We start from the raw sequence: 26,281 nt of genomic DNA, 5'->3' as shown, positions 1-26,281 counted from the left end.
GCTCCCACTGGCCGCGGTTCGCCGCTCCAGGCCAATGGGGGCTGCAGGAAGCAGTGCGGGCCGAGGGATGCGCTGGCCGCCGCTTCCAGCAGCCCCCATTGGCCTGGAGCGGCGAACCGCGGCCAGTGGGAGCCGCGATCGGCCGAACCTGCGGACAAGGCAGGTAAACAAACCGGCCCTGACCGCCAGGGGCTTTCCCTGCACAAGCAGCTTTGAGAAGCACTGCTCTAGTAATTAGAGCTCTGGAGCACTTGAGGAGTGAAAGGATAGAGGAGGGATAGAGAGAGAGTTAGACACTCTAACCCCATTGAAATTAAATGAGAATTAGGCTGCTAACTCCCTTAGACTCCTTTAGCAATATTCAGGCAGACTGGGATTTTCAGAGATTCCAGTGGGAGGTGGGATTGTTACAATTAATACCTGTGTTTATTGCATATGTTCCGTGATTTAAAACTTGTTGATCAGTAGCATGATAAAGAACATGTTTTCCCCAAGAAACTACCATCCTAACTGGTCTCTTTCCCTTACTCTTCACAATGAACCTGTGCACTCTACAACACGCAGTTAATACAATAAAGTGGATCCACCACATATCATCATGTTGCATTACTGTGCAAACAAAATTGTTTCAATAATATTTTGGCTTGTTTTCCATAACATGTTCTTAAATAACTGGTTATTTTGGGATTTTATTCAAAAAAAGTTGTGGTCAAGCCCTGAAATTTGATAAAACAGAAACTTTCAATTATTTTTACTTTAGGTTCCTCATAAAATACAAACCTAGAAACTTTAATAACTCAAGAGGGCCAAAACTACTATACCAAGCCAAGAAAACACAGATACAAAAGTGACTGACACTGTAAGCTCAGAGGCCTTTAACCTTTCCAGAATTCTGTAACTCTTGCAGGAGTCTGATTTGTCTTGCCTGCCCCCAAGTTTCACCTCACTTTAAAACTATTTGCTTACAAAAGCAGACACAAAAATACAAAAAAGTGTCACAGCACACTATTACTTCCTTTCTCATTTTTACCATATAATTATAAAATAGGTCAATTGGAATATAAATCTTGTACTTACATTTCCGTGTATAGTATATAGAGCAGTATAAACAAGTCATTGTCTGTATGAAATTATAGTTTGTACTGACTTGGCTAGCTTATTGTAAAACTAGGCAAATATCTAGATGAGTTGATGTACCCCTTGGAAGACCTCTACATACCCCTGGGTGAGAATCACTGCTGTAGCTCATACGCAACTATAACAAACATTTAAGCATCCGTAAATGGAGAGGAAAAGAAAACTATTTCCAAAAGGATTCTATGCAAAATGCACAACATTATAAGATCAGCTCATTGTAAAGTCTGATGTAACTTTAAGAAAATAGTACCTGGGATGTTGATCGGGGGAAAGAGAAGAGGAAACTAAAGTTCATACTGAGGTTAAAACTAATGAAAACGATATGGAAAACTATAATGAAATCCTCTCTGTTGCAATAGTGGAAAATCTATACAAAAACAGTATGTGAGTGGTATCTGACACCAGTAAAAAAGAATTTCTAGTACAAGCTAAGATCTTTGCTGGAGAGTATGTGATCAAAAAAGGCACACATTCTTCCACATATGGTGATCCTGCCACCAGCAAGCAGCAATACTGAGAAAGAATTTGAACAAATGTGTTTAAAAAAGGTACTAGAAACCCTCTGTATCTATTATACATACTATATTAGAAGCTTAAAATAGGCTACTTTAATAATAGATCTACTCAAAATAAATGGTTTGTCCAACTTCAGTAAGAATTTTGCACTTCTGACAGTCAGGCCATAAGAATGAAATACCATGACGTGAAAAAGTAGTAGCACTAACAATTCTGTGATGGTGTAGTGGTATGTGGGTAATTTTAACAGGGATTTCAATATCCATCGCAGTATCAGTTTTTTCTTTAGAAACATCAGTAAAATAATGTTGATTTCTCTCTCTCAAATAATGTCATATATAATTAAATCCATGTCATTTTAACACCTTCTGTACCTTCCTTTACAGACAATTGCATGGCCTAGCCCAAGCATGTAGTTCAGTTCATTTAACTGACAACACACAATACAGAATGAAAACACTGCCTCTTTTACATAATATAAACTGTTGAGAGACAGATGCAGTTAACCCAGCTAAGAGTTATTTCTGATACCTCAGAATACTGGAGAGTAAAAAATTATAACCTATAATTAAAAAACTAAGCAAGGAGGTATGTATCTTCTACTTTGGAATTTAATTTATTTGACTGTTACAGGAACAGTAAGTAAAGGAGACTAATGATGACAGCTTGATTTATGAATTTTGACATTTTAAAAAATGGGATTACATTACAAAAAAGAGGAATTCTAAACAAGTCAGATCTTGCTCATATTTTCAGGTTGAGCAGCCTTCAAATCAGCCAGGTAGACTTCTCAAAAGCCAACAATGTTATAAAAAAAATTCAACTAATTTATTAGACAAAACAGACAATATTTTATTTTTTTAAAATTTGTTTGTAAGTTTACACCTTAGAAAAGATGCACCTGAAGTATATTTTCTATCCACACAAGAAGACTCTTCCTCTACTCTGAATCAATGGAGAAGTTAAATTTAGGGAAGCGTTGTCGTCAGCTATAACTGTAAAATGATATGCATCTCAAAACTCAGAACCTACATTCCTTAAGTAATCTTTCCTCTGAAAGAAAAAAAAAAGTATTGATTTCTTTCTATGGAGAGAGTTATTTGCAAAATTAGAGCAATCCCATTCAGGTAGGCATGTGCCTGGCATTGATGTCTAATGCTTTTGGTAATCAAGACTTTTTTTCCCTTGCCTAAAGAATAAAATTGTTTTGAGTCAAACCATTTTCCTGCCCAAGAAATCTCATTGCCTGCCTGCATCGCAGTAGAGCCAAGTACCTAAGAATACAGTCAGGGTCTGAAGTTTACTGACCACTCTCCTTTTATACAATTCTTATGGTTATTTCCATGTGTCTACAAAAAGCATAAGAATCCCAGCAATAATGACTACTGGCCATTTACTCTGCAGAGGGAAGGAAGTTATGTTAACATCATCTACTTCTAAGGCATCTTCTTAAATTCACATTTGTAATTAATGTTTTGTTTTATTAGTTAAAAGCTGCATATTGATTAGAGCTGGTCAGAAAATTTTTACTGAAAAATGAGAAACATTTTTGACTTGTTTCAATATTGACATACTGCTTATACTAATTGTCAACGGCTTTTTGGAATGCCCAAACAAAAACTCCATTTGAGATACGGATTCCCCTTTCAAAATGAATATATTTTAGCAAAGAAAAAGAGAAAACAATGGTGTTCACACCACAAAAAAATGCACTCTTAATAGAGAAGAAAGAATTAATGGGAGATGGAAAACGAACTACCGTGACACTCTTTAGATGATGTCCCTGAAAATGGACAGGGTAATGTTGATGAAGATAAATAGTTGCTATCCATGATGTACTTGTTCCTTTGCTGAACAGAAGACTTTAGTTTCTAGAGAGTAACTTTCCTTAGCATCATATTCTTTTGTCAAGAAAGTTCCAACTCAGGACACAGAGAATTTTCTAGCTATATGCAACAGTTGAACTTGGCAGTTCTCTTCTGTGCTACTATGCAGACAGCTGGAGTGAAACAAAAAGCCAACTTTCTACTGAACAGGCGGTTGGGGTGAAGGGCTGGGGCTCCATTGTGTTAGGCACTGTATAATCACAGAGGATAGCTGCTGCCCCAAAGACTGTATAATCTTAAAAAAAGACAAAACCAACAGATACAGAATAAATCATTTATACTCAGTTTTCTTTTTGCAGCACAGACTCGCCGCCCGCATGTCCAACCTGCCTGTCAAACATCTCTTACAGTCCTTGCTCTACCCAAGCACTCCCCTTCCTTCCTCACAACCTCCCAAGTAAGGGACACTCAGTCTCATTCTGTGAGAGACAAAGCAAAAAACACAACTCCTCCCTTCCCCCCCTTCCACAAAAACACCCAAGGTGTTTGAAGGTGGCTCTTGGCAGGTTCCCCTCCCGAGAAAGTTCCATGCCTGTCCCGGGGGTGGAGACAAGTGGCCCACAGGGCTCAGCCTGCCCCCAGGTGTCCTAGATGTGGCAGTTTCTGACTGCTTCCCCTCCCTGCAGCAGGGGCTAAGAGGGCGGTGAGCCCCACCAGACTATTTAGGTCAAAAGGATTTTTCACTCCTTGCACAGGTTTGAACTTTACATATGTCTGTTGCTGCTCAAGCTCTACCAGCACTGAGTAAAAACATTTGGATTTATATCAGACATGTTATATCAGTCAACACTCACATTCAGTGATATCCTGCACAGCCATATTTTTAGTGACCTGAACTGCAAATTTGGTCCGAGACTTTTTTCTTACAACACTTCACCTACGCAGCTTCAGAAAAAATATAATTAGGGTGGCTAGCCTGCCAACAACCTGCTTTAATAATCACATCTCATTTTACAACTTAAATCTCTGCTTTTTCTATGTCTTAAGAACTTATCACAATAGCAAAAAAAAAAAAAAAAAACTATGAAGAAGAAGAGATGTAAACAATACATTCCTAAGAACAAGCCCCAGAAGGTTTCCATCAGAATGATACCACAGGGCTAACACCATACTTATTTCCACAATGGAGGGATAAAAATAAGTTTTCTGAAAACTAAACTACAGGTTTAATACAAGATGCAGATGCATCAAAGTAACAGCAATAATTAATTTTTCCACTCAGAAGTATTGTCCCAAAATTTTCCACTATTGCCAATATAAATCACCTCTTTAATCCCTTGTCCTAGCTACTTGCATAGCAGGTGAGAGGATGGGTGAAGGAAGCAGTTTCTGCAGAGTCACTACCCATCTCCCTCCCAGCCTGTGTAGATGGGCATTGCTTCAACTCTGCCCCCAATGCACCAGGCAGCAGAGCTGCAACAGCACACTGGGAGATGTAGTCCGTGCCAGGTATAGGTGCTGGTGAAGGGTCTGTCTCCCATAGAGCAAGAGGAAATGGGGAGGTAGATTCTGACTTGAGTCACAAACCACTCAACCTTGTTCCTGGGGCAGTGCAACTGCACTGGCCATACACATGGCTAAGACAAACTACCATTTACCAATGAGAGCTAGTGCGTGTATGTCTCCTCAAACTGGCAATGGAAGTACAAGCATTCCCAAGGAAACTGTCTTTGATATTTAGTTGTTCAGTGTACTGTTGCCTTGATATTACCTCCATCCAAACAGCATTACAACACACTGTTCCAATGAAAAAACTATACTGGAAAAGAAATCCTTCTCCACAGGTGGCAGAACCTGAGGCTGTGACCACAAAATAAGAAGTGGAGGACCAGATACAAACAGCCCAAGTAACAGTAGACAGACTCTACTTGGCAATGTGGAATTAGATTAGCTCATCTCACATGGAACGCTCATGAGCGGTCAGATAATAGCTATGGTCTCTGCTGACATAGGCCTGATTTGAGAAGGACATAAAATGCTCTATATTTCTTTACTAGTCCTTTGAGCTAGCCATTATCCCATGCTTTTTATTTTCTATCCCATTTATTACTTTTCTGGAAATTGTTAAACCCTTTAACTTTATCTAAGACAATATTGAAATAAAGGAAATAACCCTCAATTTGCTCAAACAAACAGTCTGACTGACCCTAAGAAACAGTCACCTCTAGCCCTCATGAGCCAGAGGGAAGGCTACCATGACACCAAGCTCGTCATCAGAAGATGTGTCATCAGAAGCAAGCTCTCCATAAACGAAAACACACCAACTTAAAGCAGCACCAGCCCCTTCCATAATAGATGCAAAACTTGCAGACATATCTCCACTGCTATGATGATCAGTATTCCGCATAACACACTTTTCAACCCATCTCCACATCTCCTGTGTTGTGATAAGCATGTGTAGGACCCAGAGATCTTGAAAAGTGTGTTGTGGAGGATTATTATGTGTTAGGAGCCCTTTGATTAATTTACCTTATGGTGCAATCTGTCCAATTCTGGAAAGGTTTACAACATAATGCATTTAAACATTACAATATTTTTCATCGAAGGCCTACTTGCCTGCAGCAAGAAAAGCAGGTTCACATCTGGATGAAAATCACATCTTATGCAACACTCAGGAAAGGATTTAATGACTAAAAGTAGGCAGCTGCCCCCTCACTTTCTTTTCATTGTTCTCACTCCATAAAGAAAAGCTAATTTTCCCTATATGGGACTGGCTCCTCAACAGAGTCAGAGGATTCAATATGAGGAGGTATGTAGACTTACCTGCATCTCAAAAATGGAAGAAAGTTTTAGGAGAGAGAGAAAGAGAGAGAGAGAGAGGCCAACTAAACTGGATTTTTGTTTGTTTTTTAAAAATCAGCTGGGTTTTAACTTCCAGAAGCTTTTTAAGAACTGTAGTCAGATGTGAAAGGGGCAGGAAGAACTAAACATTGGCTTTGAGAGAGAGAGATGGACAGAAAGCACGAGGATTCAATTGAAGTAAAACATGTTAAACACACACAAAAAATAAAGCCAATTATGGTAATTACGTGATGTGAGTTTCTTTCATAATTCTGAAGCAGTCCAGCAACATTTCTGCTTCTGCCCTCCTAATACTAATTTTAACCTCTACTGTAGATTAACTATATTATTTAGTCATAAATCACACACAAGTGAGTGTAGCTGATCATGCAAGAGACTACATGGAAACAATCCTACCTTGTCTTGGTTTTCCTTATTCTTGTAACACAAATTTCCAATCAATCGAATGAGGTGTGATTTAAAACCCACAGCTGGATGTGAAATTTCTCCCTCTCCTGTCATAGAATGTGTGGCAGTGAAGATATTTGCAGTCTGTTTCCCAGCCAGGTGAGTTAGCCGCAAAGTATCTACATAAGGAAGCAAACAGACATTTTAATACATATTGGGAACATCACTGCTTTTGATAGCGTGGTGCAATTTTCAAAACACTAACATTTCTATAAAAAGCAACAGAGAGTTCTGTGGCACCTTTAAGACTAACAGATGTATTGGAGCATAAGCTTTCATGGGTGAATGCCCACTTCGTCGGATGTATGTAATGGAAATTTCCAGGGGCAGGTATAAATATGCTGGCAAGAATCAGTCTGGAGATAAGTGTTCTCCTACAGGTTTTTGTATACTGCTTCAAGTTTCTTCATGAGGTTGACAGAAGAAACCTCATGGCACCTTTAAGTCTAACAGATGTATTGGAGCAACCTCATGAAGAACCTCAACCTCACGAAAGCTTATGCTCCAATACATCTGTTAGTCTTAAAGGTGCCACAGAACTCTGTTGCTTTTTACAGATCCATACTAACACGGCTACCCCTCTGATACTTGACACCATGCAAGGCACTGCATTTAGCCGTATTGAATGGAAATCTATCAACCTCATGAAGAAACTTGAAGCAGTATACAAAAACCTGTAGGAGAACACTTATCTCCAGACTGATTCTTGCCAGCATATTTATACCTGCCCCTGGAAATTTCCATTACATGCATCCAACGAAGTGGGAATTCACCCACGAAAGCTTATGCTCCAGTACATCTTAAAGGTGCCACAGGACTCTCTGTTGCTTTTTACTGATCCAGACTAACACAGCTACCTCTCTGATACTTAACATTTCTATATAATTCTAGATTTTTCAAGAATGTTGGAAGAACATCAGTTTGCCAATTTTGTTTGTTTGTTTGTTAATTTTTGTGCTAGGGTTAGATTAAGACAGCCCTGAAGCTTCTCACACTTATTTGATTTTGTAGTTCAGACACAGAGTCATAAGGATGAGTCCAATTTTCCACACAGGCATCAGAGCCATTAGTGGCTGATGATTCGGACACTCTTATTGATGCTATCCCTTTGCAGTGCTCGGTTTTCAATTCTTTCAAAGCAGAGACTTCTCTGGAACATTGAGGTTTTCCCTCAAACTGCTGCTAACAAAAAACACTTAACTGTCAAGTTAACATTGTTATTCTTAGGCTAAGAAACAAATTGGAGAACAGAATCCATTGCAGTAGTCCTATTGGCTAGCAGTGCCTGAGAACTATAACGGATCACACAAGGTTGCAATGTTCTAGTCTGCAGTTGTGTTTAATTAGTCTGGAGATAACTGCGCAGAAAAATCAGACAAAGCTGCTAGTGAAACAAGTATTGGCACATTAACTGGTGAAACTGCTGTATTGATCTCCAACTCCTTGTAATTCTCCTTCTGTGCTGAAACAGTTAAGCATGTGTTAAGGAAGTACAAGTGGATATTTTGTGATTCTTCAAGACATACATAGACGTAAGTGTATTTAAGTGCCCTTACTTAATGGAAGTAGTAAATTATGTATTTGAATTTAATCAGAAAGGTTAGCAATAGGTAAGTGTAGGAGCAGAGCACACTATCAATCCTCTTCCCAAAGGACATTTAGAATATCAGTGTATATAAGCTGAGTAGTATCAGTCTACAAGTTCAAATTAATACGCTGAATGAATGATTTCCTTAAACTGACATCAGACCTTTACGAGCTGTGTTGAAGGCTGCGTGCAGCAACATCAGACTCAGCTAAAGTGAAGAGTTTTGGGGGTAGAAGTCATCACTTGCACACCACTTTCTCCCTTTTACCTGAGGCGAGGGTCTCTCCTCACTGGCCTGGCTTCTTTTTATTGTGTAAAAATCTTTACTTTTATGGGGATGCTTGTTTTAAACTGAACTTTGAAGTAACAATTTGATTAATGAGAACTTTTATTCAGTACCTGGAAGTCAAAATAAAGAATACAATAAGTGACAGATGGGAAAGTCCTATTTTTATTTTTGGAGGAACTCGTTAAACACACAATCAGACAGTGGAAGAAAATGAAGCCGTCGTCCTTCACAAACTCATCCCACACAAATAGGACTGTTGAGAGAGAGATAAAGGCTCTGCTGGGCAAACAGAGCTAACTGCACTCTGAGCAAGTAGAGCAGCAGAACTTCCAGAGACAAATCAAACATTTGAAAATGTAGATTAATAATTCACTGCTTTTTATTTATTTATTTATTTGATTAAAAGGTCAATCATAATTACCACCAGTTGTGAAAAAACTCATTTTCATATACAGTGCAGAATACAGTTTTGAACCAGTAGTTGGAAAGCAGTAGCATTTATTAACTCACCCACAGCTGTCTCAAGCAAACCAGGACAAGTTTGCAGATGTTCCAGTTGTTCATTGTTCGATGTCATTTCACAAAGAACATCAAGAAGCCGAATTGTAACTATTGCTTCCTGTGAAGATAGACAACATTTCTGAAATCATGAACACACAAAATATATTATTGTTCATAAACATGAATCTAAGATCAGAAGGTCTACTGAAAAGCGTGAGCTATCAGCAACATATGGCACCATGTCCATTTACTAGTTTTCCATTGTTTCCCCTGAAAATTGTTAAAGATTATATTTTCATTATAAATATATATGAACAAACAAGGGCTTCTTCCAAATAACCATAATAATTAATATATTAAATTATAATCATTTCCTCTTTACAAACTACTGTCAAACACAGTGTTACAACTTCCATGAAAGATCACAGAGAAAGCAAAATAGAGCCGTAAGGGATAAAGTTTTTATTAAAAACACAGTATTTTCCAACGGCAGAAATACAGAAAATTACAGGTTGAGAAAATCACTTCTGTATAAATGTTTTTTCTTTGAGTTTACCCAGTGCGAGTGTCCCACTTTAAAGACACAAACACTGCCTGCAAGACATCAATTTGTTATCCACAAGAATCCTGCATAATTCTGTGGTTGAACGAACTTTGGCTGCGAAAATTTACATTATTCTTGGGGGTAAACAGGCATTTGGGATTATAAATGCAGTATTCTGGTTAGGTAGAAAAGACAGTCTTATTTGCATATTATTTATTCAACCAGAAAACTATTTCTTGGTGTAGACTCTCACTAGCTAGGTGGATCGTATGGCACTCAGAATTACAAAATCATCACTCAGAAAAGCAAAAAAAAAATATTCAGTGCGGCATGCAATGCCTAAGGACAAAACTGTGACTTTATACATAGCCCTGTGTAAAGGACAATGCATAAGCTACAAACACTCCAGAAGTAGCCGCTTGGAGACACTATGACGGAGACATCTCTGAGTTACAATTCCTTCCTTGCTTCCCTCTTACCCCGTAATTTGCTGCTGGCCTATACCAGTAGCAAATTATGACAGACTCTATGCTACCTTGCTTGCAGTGTTGCCGAAGTTGTGTTAGTCCCAGGTTAGAGAAACCAGGTGGGTGAGGGAATATCTTTTATTCGAACAACTTCTGTTGGTGAGAGAGAGCAGCTTTCCAGTTAACACAGCTCTGTGTAAGCTCAAAAGCTTGTCTCTTTCACAAAGAGAAGTTGGTCCAATAAAAGATATTACCTTCCCCACCTGGTCCTCTCTATGCTACCTTGATGGTGCTGGCAGATCCAGGTCTATGTCCATTCCCCACTCCTCCTTGCTCACCTGTTCAACAGGTCAACAGGCACATAGCACCTGCTTGTCTACCTGCCAGATTCACGATCCAGTTAGCCCATGCTGGAATGGAAGGGAAATTATTTCCCATTGCTTCCTTTCATTGGCATGTAGTCCAGGACACAATGTAGCCCTAAACTATTTTATACATTGCTTTCACCAGCACAAACCCAATCTCATTGAATAATTATGTGGTTTAGTGAAATGCAGTCACAACTGTATTTCGATGACAGAGAGACAGTATTTGTAACGTTTGCATCCCACATTCCCATTTTGTACTGAGACACGGTAGTTTTACTGAAAAACTCTCAGCTAATGTATAAATTGTAGTCATAATAAAAGCTTATGTACTGAAGGGCAAACAAATATCTAGAGATATCTGTAAATAGTATTATTGGCACAGAACTTTTAAAGACAATTGTATGTGCAAATATATTATATTACACACAAACAATGTGTTGCTCAAGCGACTCTCTAGTGAGAGCTGTGACAACACTTATTCTAAGCCACTTTTTTCAGGCGTATTTTGTCGGCAAAGATTGTTGGTACAGTTTTGTTTGGCTGACATCTGAGCTGTTGGTGTATATGTATACATAAAGCAAAACTTTTCAGATGGTTTCAATGGTTGGCAGGTGTCTCCCTATTGCCCCACCTAATATACACCACACATCCATATCTTCATTTTGCCTTTTTGGGGGGTGAAGGAGGTGTTTATCTGATGGGTAAAAGATAAAAAGGAACCTACAGTTATGGATTTAGGAACCTATTTAGGTATCAAAAATAAGTAGCCTGATCTTCAAAACTGCCAAATTCCCAACAGTTCTTATCGAGACCAGTAAGAGGTGTTTGGAAATTAGCACTTTTGAAACATATCTTTCCTGGTTCATTGTCTCCCACATATCCCTTCCCAGAATCCCGCAGCTCTGCATGTCACCTACCATGCACCATTTCATCCTCTGGCTCAGGCGAACAATTGCTACAGCAAGGCCTGATAGGAGGAACATGTCATTTTTATACAAGATATATTTTAATCTTTGTTCTGTTTACATGTAGAAAGAACACTTTATATAACTTAGTAACCCCTCCCCCCTAAAAAACAAAACAATAAAAACACCCTAGATACTCCTCTATAAGACCAAAACAAAACAAAAACGTGGAGTTTGTAGTACAGCTCATTTTGGAGATCTGACTAGCCAAAATGAATTTGGAATATTTTAAAAAATTGAAACAGGAAAAGATTGGTAAAAAAAATAACTTATTTTCTGAATTTGAATAAACTTCCCAACACAGAAAAAAATCCTCTCTAGCCAGGAACAAAATAAGGCACACAAATTTGAGGGAAATTGGTATTTTTTCGGGTCTGGTGGATACAAGCTGATGGAAGTGTGGAAATGCTAAAAAACAGGCTTATAAACAAAATGAAATAATTTTAATGTTAGCTATGAAGCAGCTGCATAATATCAACTTCTGATTGGCTTGGGACAGAACGTACGTTGTCTGCAGAAGAGTGTGTCTAAAGAAAAATACTAAATTCGATTCTTTGCAGGCACTATCCCATTACTTGTAAAATAATACAACCCTTAGGCAAAAATTCAAATATTTGGAGAACTGACAAAAATACCGAGACTACTGAATTTCTATTGGTTATTCTTAGTAAACGACAAGGCACAATATTTATGGATTTATTAGGATTTTTCTCTCCTGTGTAGAGACTATTTTTCAGCTATTCTTGCCAATCCTCTTCTTTTATTCACTTATTTGCAACTCCAATTCCAGGGCAGTAAATGATCAATGATAATGGGATTAAAAAAAATACTGAAAATGACTTTTGTGTTTACATCCAAGAAGGACTTAAATTTGTGCTAAATAGGGCAACCTACTATGACAGCATTGAGAATGCTGGTCTACCTCACCTTAAAGCTGAACAGAGATCTTTTTACTGTAAAAAGCAAGCATATTTTTTTAAGAATTGAAAACACAGACTACTTGGAAAGTTACTGAATAGGATAAAAAGTTGATGGAAATCTCTCAGTATGCTTCCCTTTAATTTAATTTCAAGTTGCCATCTTTTCTGGTAGTAGTCAAGTTCTTTCACTTATCTAAAAGACCTTTTTAGTCTAACTTCATAAATTCTCCTGGGATAGGCTAGAAAGACTATTCTCCATGGATAGACTGTAGGCTCTCTCTCTCCCATTCCCAGTTTTGCTATCCACTCAACTACCACTTTCTCACAGAGGGATTTCTGAGAGCGTTATAAAAGCAGGTTTCCCACATATAACACAATATGCTTAGTATATTTTGAGTTCTTGTACACTTGTAAATATTCTAACACAAGTTTCAGACATCTACAATACAGTTTAATAGTAATGTACAAAGGCATGATTTTTTTCATTTGCATTTCAAAATAGATTTATCACAGAAGCTTGTTCTTAAAGATTTTTTTTAAATAAATTAGTTTGTAGTAGTATTGTTTTAATTACAAGATACTTCTTTCTTCCAACTACACTATTATATTGGAAACCAACATTTTTGACATAGTATAGTGCTCCTCCTGCTGGAAAGAAGCTGGTTATGACTTGTAAAAAAAAAAAAGTGCGTAATTTCTTTTTAAGTCTTTTTAAACATGCTTTTTCCTTTTCTGTGAGTAGAAGTAACTGAAGTCAGTGAGTTAAAGATAATTGTACCATAGGATGTCATATATATGAGAACTCAAGAAAGCAGCAGTAGTTACAAAGTGTTTTGCTAAATGTAGGCTTGGTAAACACATTTTTTCCAATCTTCACAGGGTAAAGGGTTTTTCAGGTGTTTGTATTAAAAAAGCATTAAAAGCTAGCTGAAGGTCAGAGAGACCCAGATCTGAGGGCAATACCAATTGACATTCCATGAGCAACATAGGGTGAGAAAGTGTAAGACAGAGGAGGTATTGGTTCTCCCTGTGATAGGTGCATTTTATATTAATTACCTATGATTGTCAGGCGGTATTACAGCCATGGGGATAACTGCTGTCTGTACTTCTGGAGATGGGATTAGAGCTGTGCCATCATACTTGTATACAATGGGATGGAAAGGTGAAAGCGAAATCCCCCAGAAACGAATGCAGGAAAAGCTAGATTAGCAGAGTAATCTACCTGAAGATGGCAAAGGCCTCCTTAGCATACACCAGGGGGCATGACAAGGCAGAAGAGACCCTCTTGGACACTCCTCCCTCCTCAGCACAAAGAGGAAATAAAAAGACACCCAAAAGCTAAACTCTAAATCACAATATGAAAGAGATTGTATTTATAATTAGCCAACTGCATTTTAAAAATTCACTACTTATAAGATGTTTTTAAATGGTTGCATTTGATACTTTACATATCTTAAATATGTGTAATTTGTTATCTAGTTGAGCCATTTTTGTCAAAAAACAGGATAAGGTTACAGCTCCATCTATTTTTGTTTCAAACCAATGAAAAACTAGTCAGAAATGCTATTTTTGTTCAGCAAATTTAACTTGGCTTCCAAGGTCTCTATAGAAGTAAGACTATTTGACTAAAATAAAATTCACAATTAAAAAATTAAATAAATAGGAATAGCCCTTGGTAAAACTAGAATAAGTCAAGACATACGACTCAAACTAAAAATGACCGAAAATAAGTTTTCCACCACCACCTCCTGTGATGTCAAGTACAGAGCTATCCTCTGCAAGCACCGAATTCTTAGTCAACATCATGTAGGAGTGAAAGGTCTTCTAAGGAATTCCACCCCATTTCTTGGTAGAGGCAACGCTCACTGTACAGCAGCAAATTGAGATTTTAAGAAAACCAAAAAGCTTCAAGAGATTCCTGTGATCTCTTCAGCTGCTTTACTATCCAAAGGAAGTTTGAGTATATAGGCAAGAGATCATTGTGATTTTATGTACATGAACCAACCCACGTTAGCAACTTCAGACTCTAACATAGTGTTCCTGAAGTCTTACCTCATCTTCCGTATTTGCAGCAGAAGTTAATTTGAGCACATCATGACATTTCTCCTGGAAAAGGCTTGCAAGAAATTCAGCATCTTTCAAGAGCACTGCCATTTCCTCACTGGTCATTGAATTTTTCTCACTTATTTTGGCCATTATCAGTTCTAACAAAGTAATCCTGAAATTAAAATGAATAAATGAGTAGGTAAACTTGTTAACTAAATTTACAAAGTCAACTAAGGCTAACAATAGATTAAATGAATATAGTTAAAAACTGTGTCTATTAAAAAAATTCACCTGAGGTACTATCATGATGTCTGGTTTTCAAAATGCAAAGGAGCTTTAGACAGCAATTAACTTTCACCACACGTTCTGAATAATTTTTGCACACCGTTCAACTGAGACAGCCTAGCCAGAAAGGTCTAGTCAAATTGACTTTTTTAAAAATAGCCTGTTCATTTTCTACTTTTGTGCCTGACAATGCTACAGAATGCTACATAATGAGTAGGGAGGGTGGAGAGAAGAATATTAAAATCTCCCTTTAAAGTTACTTTTAACAGAATACACACATATACACAACCTAAACTACTTGACAGCATCCCTTTAAGTGTGCCTGCCCCTTCATTTACACTTTATTTTGTGTATATAATCTTCTACTAATTCCCTCCTTCCTGATAGAAAACTACAAATAAACGTGTGTGTTGAGGGGGGAAGCGGCTCAATAAATCAATGAAAAAATATACCTTTGTCTATATAACTGTAATATAATTGCCAAGAGATAGATTGTAGAAACTCTCCAGTCCACATTAATCATTAAAACTCCCATTGAAAATTATGGAATTATCTGAACTAGCACATAAGGGAACAAGAAGACTGTTTATTGCAAAATGTACTTTGGTCATTTACTCTGATAATTATAGTTTAGTTTTATTTCTGATATATCAATTCACAATGCAAACTTTACACACAAAAAGGAATAAAGAAGTGCTCATAATATGACACCTCACTGCAGCACTCCTGATTAAACCTCTGCTGAGAAGAGAGTGTGGATTAGCTAGGTTCTACTGTCATTCTCTCATCTTGAAAGAGTTTTCTTTATTGAGCACATTCAAGTGCAAGCTCAGAGTTTCCTTTGACTAAAATATTTGCAATTCAGATGTGAGGACTGACATTTAAAATCAAAATTAAATTTGCATTTGAACTACTCCACACAGTTTAATTTGCCAAGTGAGTTGTCACAATGAGGGGGAAAAGAGATTTTTTTTTTCCTGTGGAAAAGAATGGTCACAACTCTATTAACCCTGAAAAAACAACTGACCAAGGTAAAAGGCAGGCAGTTCTTCCTGAGTTAATCTCGATATCTCACTAATACAGTGAAGCCTGTTTTAAGCAACCATTCAAGGGACTGTGAAAATCCTTTTAATGAATGTGGTAGGGAACTGTACTCAATACATTGGGGATAAGCTGGGGTGGTCACAAGATAGGAGGTTGTCGGATATGGATCACTTCATAGATTTCACTATAAATCTGATGAGGCCCCATCACAGGATAGTTGTACCATTTAAGGATAAGGTAGGGGAACACATTCCCACCACACTTCCCCATCCACAAACTACCAGAAGTCATTTGCCCAATGTCCCCAACTGTGTGTGAATAATTGGTCAATTTCCATTTTCTAGGGCAACCATGCTAAAAGCGGTTTACCATTACCCACTGAAAAAAATGACCAAATTTTAGACTGAGTTTAGCTGGGTTAATGCCCCTCAAGCATATGCATGTCTAAGGAGTCAAGTCATTCACAGATTTTATGGACAGAGGGAACTATTACTATCTGACCATCTGCATAATCCATACTGTAGAATTTTACACAGTAATTTTTGCTTCAAGTCCATAAACTTGGGTTGAACTTGAACATAGCTTTTAGAAAGACAACCAACCTGAATTTACAAAGATTTTGAGTGATGGATAATCCACCACATACCTTGTTAAATTGTTCCAGTGGTTAATTACCTTCACCGTTCAAAACATACAACTTATTTCCAGTTTGAATTTGTCTACCTTCAACTTCTAACCACTGGAGTTTATGATGTCTTTGTCTGGTAGATTAAGGCAATGTCTACTATTAGAAGTCTTCTCATGTAGGTACTTAGGAGAGTAATCAAGTGACACTTCTGAACTTATCTAAGAGAAGCTAAATAGACTGAGCTTCTTAAGTCTCTCACTGTAAGGCAGGTTTTCCAGACCTGGAATTATTCTTGTGGCTCTTTTCTCAGCTGTGATAAGGGTGACCAGATGTCCCGTTTTCAAAGGGACAGTCCCATTTTTTGGGACTTTTTCTTATATAGGTGCCTATTACCCCCTACCCCATCCCATTTTTTAACAGTTGCTATCTGGTCACCCTAGCTGTGATATATTGAGGACTGTGTTGGAATTGTAAGCTATCCATTTAAGAATAGGGTGGAGCACAGAGAGTGGTTCCTGATCTTGCTTGAAGGCCAGGGGGTTGTGTGTAGAAGTGTGCAATCAGAGTCATTCTGGAAAAGGCTAACCTAAAACAGGGTGGAGTGACTGTGCCTCTGTCTCATGGAGCAGCTTGCTTTGACTCTTGCTTGTTGTGATTACTACACGTTATCATTGTAACCTTCCAGAAAGAGTACTTTATGTTTTTTATCTAACTTCTGTTTCTATGCCATGAACATAATTTGAACCTTTTCCAATACAAATTGAACCTAGTTCTTCCTGATTTCACCTTACTAGCAAGGACATCATGCAACCACTACCATAAAGAGTTCACAACAATCAATGTAACACAGTGCTGCTTTCTAGAGTTTGTAAATGAATGATAGCATTAAAAGTGAGAGCAACCACCAGTGTTAAATCTGAAACATAGCTATTACTAGGTTCTATTCTGAGTGAACATTCAATAGTATGTGTTATGCAGGTGGTCAGATTGTAATAGTTCCCTCTGTCTATAAAAATCTATGAATGACTTGACTCCTTAGACATGCATATGCTTGAGGGTATTAAACTCAGTAACCTCCTCAGTCTAAAATCTGGTCATTTTTTCAAATGGATGATGTCAATTCTACTCTGAAAGACATTCTGAAAAAATAGCATTGTAGAGTTCTATGAAAGTAAACTGACCATATTTGATATAGAAAATAGCGAGAGAAAGTGAGCCAACGTAGGTGAGGTAATATCTTTTATTGGATCAAATTCTGCTAGTAAAAGAAGCTTTCAAGCTTACACAGAGCTGTTCTTCAGGTCTGGGAAGAGTATTCAAAGCATCACAGCTAAATACAAGGTGGAACAGATTAAGCATAAGGAGTTAACACACGTTGCCAGAAATAATTCAAGGTGAAATGGGCAGTTAACACTTCTGCAGTCATAGGACAAAGAATGGTCAGTGGGCCATAAACCTAGTGTCTTTATTGAGTCCATGATTTTTAGTATCTAACAAAGATATGAATTTAAGTTCCCAGTCTCATCTTTTGAAAGTATTGTGGAGGTTTCCTTTGATGGCAAGGACTAAGAGGTCAGATGCTAAGTGATTGTTTTGTGAAAAGTATTGGTCCATAGGTGATAAGGTGTTTCTGTGTGAATTCATTCAAGTGTGTAGTGATTGTCTTGTTTCATCCACACAGTTCTTAGTTGCATGGATGAGGTACACCACATGTTGTAACAAGCATGTGTAGGATCCAGAGATCTTGAAAAGTGTGTTGTGGGGAATATTAATCATTGTAGCAGTGGAGATATGTCTGCAAGTTTTGCATCTATTATGGAAGGGGCTGGTGCTGCTTTAAGTTGGTGTGTCTTTGTTTGTGGGGAGCTTGCTTCTGATGATGAGCTTGGTGAGGTTGGGGGGGTTGTTTGAAGACCAGAAGAAAACAGATGAGAAAAGATGACCTAAAAAGAGGTTGTTAACTGCCAGCCCTGTGAATTTAACCTCAGATCTTTCCTTTTCGTGCATCTTCAGTACTAAAGGTTCTGCAAGGTAAGTTAGGCCCTCAGTTACACTTCCCCAACAGTGATGTCTTCAAATTACACCTTAAAGGGGCTGGTACAAGTGCAACTCATCAGAACTTACTAAAGACGTGAAGGAATAGAATCCAGCTGAATATCCTTTAGAAATGTTGGCTCTGCAGTACTAATCAGAGTAAAAAGTAATAAAACAAAAAAACTTTATTTTTATTACTACCAGTAAGCAGATAGGACTCTGAATACAGCAAAGCAGTATGTATGCTGAATAAGGGTGATGCCATTTATACTAATTAACTTTTCAAAATAGAAACTGTTTGGTAACTGTTTTACTGCTGAAAATTTTACTAAGGTTTGCACCATTCACTGTGATGTGCTTCTGTGTCCTTTCAAATAAAACCAAAACAGCAAGATGCAAATAATTGAAAGTTCTATCAAACCTTTGAAGGTTGGGTGGTTGATTGGGTTTTTTTGTTTGTTTGTTTGTTCTTAATTTAAGAGTGAAGAGAATAAAAAAAGATTAAGGGCAACTGGAAGATCTCTACGGGAATAAAAAGATTCGATATGAAGGAGAGGATTTTCCCTTAAAAAAACAACAACAGATAACATGGTAAATATGTACATTTTAGTTTAAAAAATTCTAACATGCAATTAGTTTAGAGAACTAATTAGTGTTGTGCATATTCTACACTGATTTGTTTTAAAGAAACGTTTCTATTAAAATTTCTGCAAAATATTTTTGAGGGGAGCTGGGGAAGTCTCTGGAATTTGGCAAAATGCCAACAGGTTTCAACTGGCTCTTAAAGAAAATCTTTCAGCATATTATTCTGGTTGGATGTTTCCGCAACAATTATCAACAGAGAAATGGCTAACACAAACATTTAAGTGTAATCATTAGTTTTCAGAGCTAGAACATCACTGAGATAGATGGGCAGTTCAGACCACTCAGAGCTACTGTTGCAGGCTATCTGCAGACTTAGGCACGCGTCACCATATTGGGTACATTCAGTTAACATTTGAATGATTTTTCCTCATAGCTATAAAGGGCAGAAATGTATTTGTTTTTTAATTGAAACTTTAGATTCTGGGGCTCATTTCCACAGCAAGCAGGGCAACTCTTTGGCAAGTGCCTCAGCATGACAAGTGCATTGGGCCCTGATTACAGAAAATACCTTGACTAGTGCAAATATTGCAGTTCTCCAATTGCATAAACTTTAGTTCTCTAAGGCAACTGGCAAGTTTTTAAGGGCCACCACTAATTTGTGTACCAACAAATGCTATCAACATAGTTAATTTCCTGTAAACAGATTTGAAATAAGTATATTTAATGTGAAATATACAACATATACAGGTAACAGAGACAGTTTGTATGTATTTGTAAGCTTAAACTGTCATCCCAGACACCTCAATATTGCATCCCTTCTGTCCTCATCCATAAAGGCAGCTTTAACGGACACCCAAGGTGGCACCCTTGTAGTGAAGTCTCTCTGACTTGTCTCAGAATAAGACAATAATGCCCCATGGTCTAGTTTACAATGCCTCTTTTCTGTCCAGCTAATGGCAGTCAGGACATTGTTACATGCACTGGACTTTTTCTCTCATTGGTCATGTGAGACAGAGAATACACTCTGAAATATGAAAAAGGGAATTATAGGCATAAGATTCAATAGCAGAGTTCTGAGATCTTAGTAATATTAAAGATCTTACAAAATATTTTGCAGCACATTTACTAGTACATTATATATAACTCTTAAATTAAAACTAAACTAACCATTTTCAGATGAACTATCTGCACATTCTGATTAATTTTCCTGTTTTTTTAGTTTGTTAACTTTGATTGCTGATTTGCAGAATTCTTGTGATTCATAATAGGTGTAATAAGTGCATTGAAAATGTTTGTTCAGTAGGTCGACCAGCTGTAGCAGCATAGCACCTTACTATGACAAGTCACATGCTACAGATGGAATGTGGCAGTCCGACACCTTTCCAAGAACTGACGAATCAAGCAAACTTTTCCACTGCTAAAACTAAAAATTAACAATCTAACTCAGTACCAAATAATCCCATAAAATAAAATAAAAAAATCACTAGTTACACCCCCCAAAAATGCTTGAGGTTTAAAATAGTCACTTTTCCCTTCCCACTGATTGTCTGAGTAGGGACTCCCTGGTTCTGGGGGCGGTAGGAGATAAGCTGTTATTCTTCCCCATTCTGTCAGCCCATCCTCTGTCAGGCACCCTCCCTGCTCCACCTAGTCTCCTGCCCTTCTTACAGTCTTCTGTCCTAAACCTACCCCTATATTTTTGCTCTTTCCCCTATAGTTCTCAACCCATCCCATTCTCCCCCTCTCCCTGCCTTTTCATAGTTCTCTATCCAGTTTTTAAGTCATACTGCCTAGGGAGCTACCATCTTCTCTGACGGCAGCCTGACAATAGTCCCATGGAAAACAATGAAGAGATGGGTGGCCACCTCTACAGCATCTTGCACCTACAAAAGCGATAGGAGATGGTAGTCAACCTAATTCATGCAATCTTGTGGCTTCTGTCCCACTGATGGTAATGGGAAGGATAGTGGCAACTTTTAATAAGGGTAAAAATATGCAATGTAAAGTGCACAGGACTATGAGAATCTCAAGCTCTCTCCTATCTAAACCACATCCCCCCTGCTTATATTGCAAGATTCTCAAGAGTTAATAATTCTAACTCTAAGTAAATTTTACACTTTCCCCCTTGTAAAAACCAGAGTCTTTATAGATGCAATATGCTTGTTTTGTTTTTTCTAGACTCAAGTTTTCAAATGTGCAATGAAGATCTTAAAAAAACTAAGTAATCATAAGCAAATACATGTCTATAACTTTCAACTGAACAGACTGAAGCACACCAACTACAGTAAATCCATTCTATCAGACTTCCTTTTAATTTCTAGTTATCACAACTGTGATACGAACAGCTGAGCATATTTCAAATGCAGCTCTAAAATGTAGCAGGGTGCGGTGCTCTTATGAAATCAAGGCACAAGCATGAAATCTTGCCTTTAATTTTTATTTTTTTTTTTGTATTTCTTTATTGAGTAATGGCGCCAACCTGGATTCTGCAACCCTACATAAATCACTGCCAGTTGTGGCTAAGCTGTAATGTTAACCAACCAATTTAAAACCATTACTGACATAGAAACATGTATTTAGAGATGATGTGCCAGCTACGAAACCACACAGTTTTTCAATCATGTGAACAGGATACTGTATATGGAATGCTAAATACTAAAAGCCACATTGGTTTTTGGGGTTACCTTTCTTGATTGCTCAGTTTGGCATACATGACTTTTACCAGCTCTGGACATTTCAGCAAATGGTCTGTAACAATCAAGAACCTAAAGAACAGAAGAAAAAAGGATTATTGGTTTTACAGTGAAAATGTAGTTATTTCGCATTTCCTCTATGTCTGTTTATATTACTGTTTTGGATGTTTGTAATTTTAATTAGTACATGGCTCCTTTCATGTTACTAGTGTTACTTGCTAACTGATACAAACAGTCAACACACCTAATTATTCACGTTCTAAACACATCCTCCACTGAGTACAGACCAATCTGCATCACTGCAACTCAGATTTACTCAAGCAATTGAAGGAAAGCTGGGCAAGTCTTTTTCCAGTTATAGAAAAGAAAAATCTTACCATAATTCAAGTAATAAAACATCAATCCAAGACTTTATAGACCTCAGCAAAAAGCCAAGATTTAAAATTGTTATACCATTCATCTCAGAAGCAAAGCTTCTAAACCTAACAAATAATCAAGAGAATTGTGCTACATAATTCTTTTTTCTCTTAAAAAATTCTAACAACTCAAACACAAAGGGACACTGATTTTTTCATACGTAAAGCAGTAAAATACTATTCTCAGGTTACCAAGAAAACATCTCTGTTGTATAAAAAGATCTTAAACCAATATTAGAAACTAACTTTTGGAAGCTGCCAGGCAGTGACTTACAGGTAGTTATCTTTGTACTAATGCCCACATTAGACTGACTTTCTAAGCCTTACCTGTACCAGTAACTCATCCAGTGTTATGTGTACCAACTATATGGTAAAATGGTGACCTCACTAAATTCACCATATTCACTATCAAGATTCTTGGCTCTGCAAACAAACTAGTTGAACATGTTTATTTTCAAACCAAATTTCTAGCAGCACTGACAGCATGCTACATATATAATTAAACATGCTGCATTATATACTTACAGTAAATAGAGTACATTTTATTCAACCTTTGATTACAAATCCAAAATAATTAGACTGAGTCATATGACAAAAACAGGATATCTTGAAGCCCACAAGATGGACTACTGAAAAAGGCAGCCAACTCCCTCTCCTCCCAACTCTCCCTCCTCTCCTTTGCTCCACTTTGCATAAAAGTTGCAGGGGTGATCCACAGCATCTTGTGTATTCAATACATAGGTGCCCTGGAAATCATATGGAACTGCTCTAGCCTTAATAAAAGGTCTGTTTGGAATATAAAAACTCAACCAAGTCTGGAGCAATCAAAGAGTACAAGATTCCGTGACATATATGGGCTTCACAACCCATGATTCATGTTCTATTTACTGAGAAATGTGATTTTGGGGGGGGGGACCACATTTTATAATGGAACTGTTTTCATTATTATTTGTGCATATAATGGAGGAAAAGAGTGCCACCACATAAGTAGACATGAGATTTAAAATGTTGGTTTTTTTCTGATAATGTCAGTTTGCACAGGACTTTTTCAACAGCAAGCTGGAATTAGTAGACTTTTGGGCCCTTGAACCTTATTGCTCCGCACAGCCAATACTGCAAAGGACATTTCTAGCCTAGGATAGCAGACATAATTGCAAGGATCTGATATCTCCATCAATCAACAACATGACGACATGCTGGTGCCATGATATTCAATGGGAGTTCTTTCAATGGCCCCAAAGGCAACTAGTAATGGTAAGAAAGCTATCTATGCTTAAACTTTTTGCTGTAGCTGCACTTAAAAACCACACATGACCAGAAGTGATGGTAAAGAAATCTGGGACCTCAAAAGAAGAAAGCACAATAGATAGAAATATTATGTATAGTAGACCCTATCCTGCAGTTTAACAAATGACAGATTTTTATGATAATACAATCATGATATATTATGTAAATATGCATTAACAATTATGTATAAGTGTTGATCATATGCATGGCTATAGTAAATCTCTACACAGTAATGGAATAATTTACATGGTTTTAGTATACAACTTCCACTGACCAAAATGGAAGTCGTGCACCTAAATCCCCATTATGCATATGCACACCATTATGACTGACTGCACCCCTATAATCACATCCTACATACTACTGTAATAATCTTCGTACAAAATATGCCTTGTGAAGTATCATTGAAAACTAATAACTTCCTGGTCAATAACATCATGATGAAATGTGTGTAGCAACATCATATGTAAAGTTACAAAGCTGAAATTAGGTCTGAAATATGTTCACCACACAAGTCTGGGTAAACCAGTTTTTCAAAGACGAAGGACAAGCTGACGCCTCTAGCTAGGTGTCATCAAAGTTGATTAGCAATCGCCAATCAAGTGGCCATTCTTTGGCAAGGAAGGTGGACAGGAACAAACAGATCTGCATCTTAGCAAACAGCATGAAAACCTCTTTCACCATAAGACTCCAACCTCACAGCCAGAATGAACTTTATCTAAGGGTATGTCTACACTACGAGGTTAATTCGATTTTACTTAAATCGAATATGTGGAATCGATATTGCAAAGTCGAACGTGTGTGTCCACACTAAGGACACACTAAGGACAGTAATTCGACTTTGTGAGTCCACACTAACGGGCGAGCGTCGATAGTGGAAGCGGTGCACTGTGGGCAGCTATCCCACAGTTCCCGCAGTCCCCGCTGCCCATCGGAATTCTGGGTCGAGCCGCCAATGCCTTCTGGGTAAAAAAAATTTGTCGTCATCCGTCCGTCACTAACGCCCTCCCTCCCTCCATGAAAGCGCCGGCGGGAAATCAGTTCGCGCACTTTTCTGGTCAGTGACAGCGCGGACGCCACAGCACTGCGATCATGGATCACGCTGCGACCATCGCTGCACTTGTGGCCGTTCTCAACACCTCGCAGCTTATCATACACCTTTCCCTGAGGCAGATGAAGAGTAATCAGGCGAGGAGGCTACGACACCGCCGTGATGGCCTGAAGTCGGAGAGTAGCACAGAGCTGTCAGAAACCACGAGCCCCAGCGCCCAGGACATCACGGTGGCAATGGGGCATGTGGATATCGTGGAACGGCGATTCTGGGCCCGGGAAACAAGCACGGACTGGTGGGACCGTATAGTGCTTCAGGTCTGGGATGAATCCCAGTGGCTGCGAAACTTTCGCATGCGGAAGGGGACTTTCCTCGAACTTTGTGAATTGCTGTCCCCTGCCCTGAAGCGCCAGAATACCAGGATGAGAGCAGCCCTCACAGTTGAGAAGCGAGTGGCCATAGCCCTCTGGAAGCTTGCAACGCCGGACAGCTACCGGTCAGTCGCGAACCACTTTGGTGTGGGCAAATCTACCGTGGGGGTTGTTGTCATGCAAGTAGCCAAGGCGATCGTGAAGGTACTGCTCCCAAAGGTAGTGACCCTGGGAAACGCGCAGGTCATCATAGATGGCTTTGCCGCGATGGGATTCCCAAACTGCGGTGGGGCTATCGATGGGACTCACATCCCTATCCTGGGACCGGACCACCAGGCCAGCCAGTACATCAATAGAAAGGGCTACTTTTCAATGGTGCTGCAAGCACTGGTGGACCATCGGGGACGGTTTACAAACATCTAAGTCGGATGGCCGGGCAAGGTTCATGACGCTCGCGTGTTCAGGAACTCTGGTCTGTTTAGACGGCTGCAGGAAGGTATTTACTTCCCAGACCACAAAATAACTCTTGGGGATGTGGAGATGCCTACAGTCATCCTCGGGGACCCAGCCTACCCGCTAATGCCCTGGCTCATGAAGCCCTATACTGGCGCCCTGGACACAGAAAAAGAACTGTTCAACTACCGTCTCAGCAAGTGCAGAATGGTGGTGGAGTGTGCTTTTGGCCGTCTCAAAGGGAGATGGAGAAGCTTACTCACTCGCTGTGATCTCAGTGAAACCAATATCCCCATCGTTATTGCAGCTTGCTGTGTGCTCCACAATCTGTGTGAGAGCAAGGGGGAGACCTTTATGGCGGGGTGGGAGCTAGAGGCAAATAGCCTGGCTGCTGATTACGTCCAGCCAGACAGCCGGGCCATTAGAAGATCCCAGCGGGACGCCCTGTGCATCCGGGAGGCTTTGAAAGCTAGGTTCCTGAGTGAGCAGGGCAACCAGTGACTTTTCAGTTTGTGGACAGAAAAGCTGAATCTGCCCCCGTTTCTTTACCCAGTTCATTTTGACTATCCTCTCCAGTTCCATACCCCCTTCACCCCCTTCCCCTTCCCAAAAAATAAAATCATTTCGATTTTGTTAATGAACACCGTTGTCTGTATTGCTGTTTTCGCGGGAATATTTTAAACCGGGGACGCAGACTGTGGCGGGGGGCGGGTTCAGTGTTCGGATGCAAATGATGCCTCTAAACTCCCGGAATGACAGGCTCCGCACTGGTGGACTGGTTATTTCAATGGAGCCTGCCAGCACTCCTGGGGGGGACTGTGTGTATGTGTCGGCTATGTGACTTTCTGGCAGGGGGGGTAGGGTTACATATCCCCTGCTGCGTGGATCTGTGAGCCAGGATAAGGACCGCTGCATAAGATCTGTAACTGCCCTCCCCCGCCACAAAGTCACAGAGCAA

General features: G+C 38.9%; 1 protein-coding gene across 3 annotated transcripts in view; it reads right to left on the bottom strand.

Annotated features, from left to right (window-relative positions):
- The window catches only part of ATXN10 (ataxin 10), a 171,568-nt gene that overhangs the window by 60,403 nt on the left and 84,884 nt on the right, over positions 1 to 26,281 (bottom strand). For all 3 annotated transcript variants that reach the window (XM_026652251.2, XM_026652250.1, XM_026652249.1), the window contains exons 6-9: positions 21,737 to 21,817; positions 14,483 to 14,648; positions 9,176 to 9,284; positions 6,738 to 6,907 (exon numbers count right to left, since the gene is read on the bottom strand). In XM_026652251.2, coding sequence (XP_026508036.1) covers positions 6,738 to 6,907; positions 9,176 to 9,284; positions 14,483 to 14,648; positions 21,737 to 21,817 — 526 coding nt within the window. The remainder of the gene's footprint in view (positions 1 to 6,737; positions 6,908 to 9,175; positions 9,285 to 14,482; positions 14,649 to 21,736; positions 21,818 to 26,281) is intronic.

The sequence above is a fragment of the Terrapene carolina genome, unplaced genomic scaffold (assembly GCF_002925995.2).
Source record: "Terrapene carolina triunguis isolate 2854851 unplaced genomic scaffold, T_m_triunguis-2.0 Scaffold112, whole genome shotgun sequence".
NCBI lineage: Eukaryota > Metazoa > Chordata > Testudines > Emydidae > Terrapene > Terrapene triunguis.
This window is presented reverse-complemented; position numbering and strand designations above follow the sequence as displayed.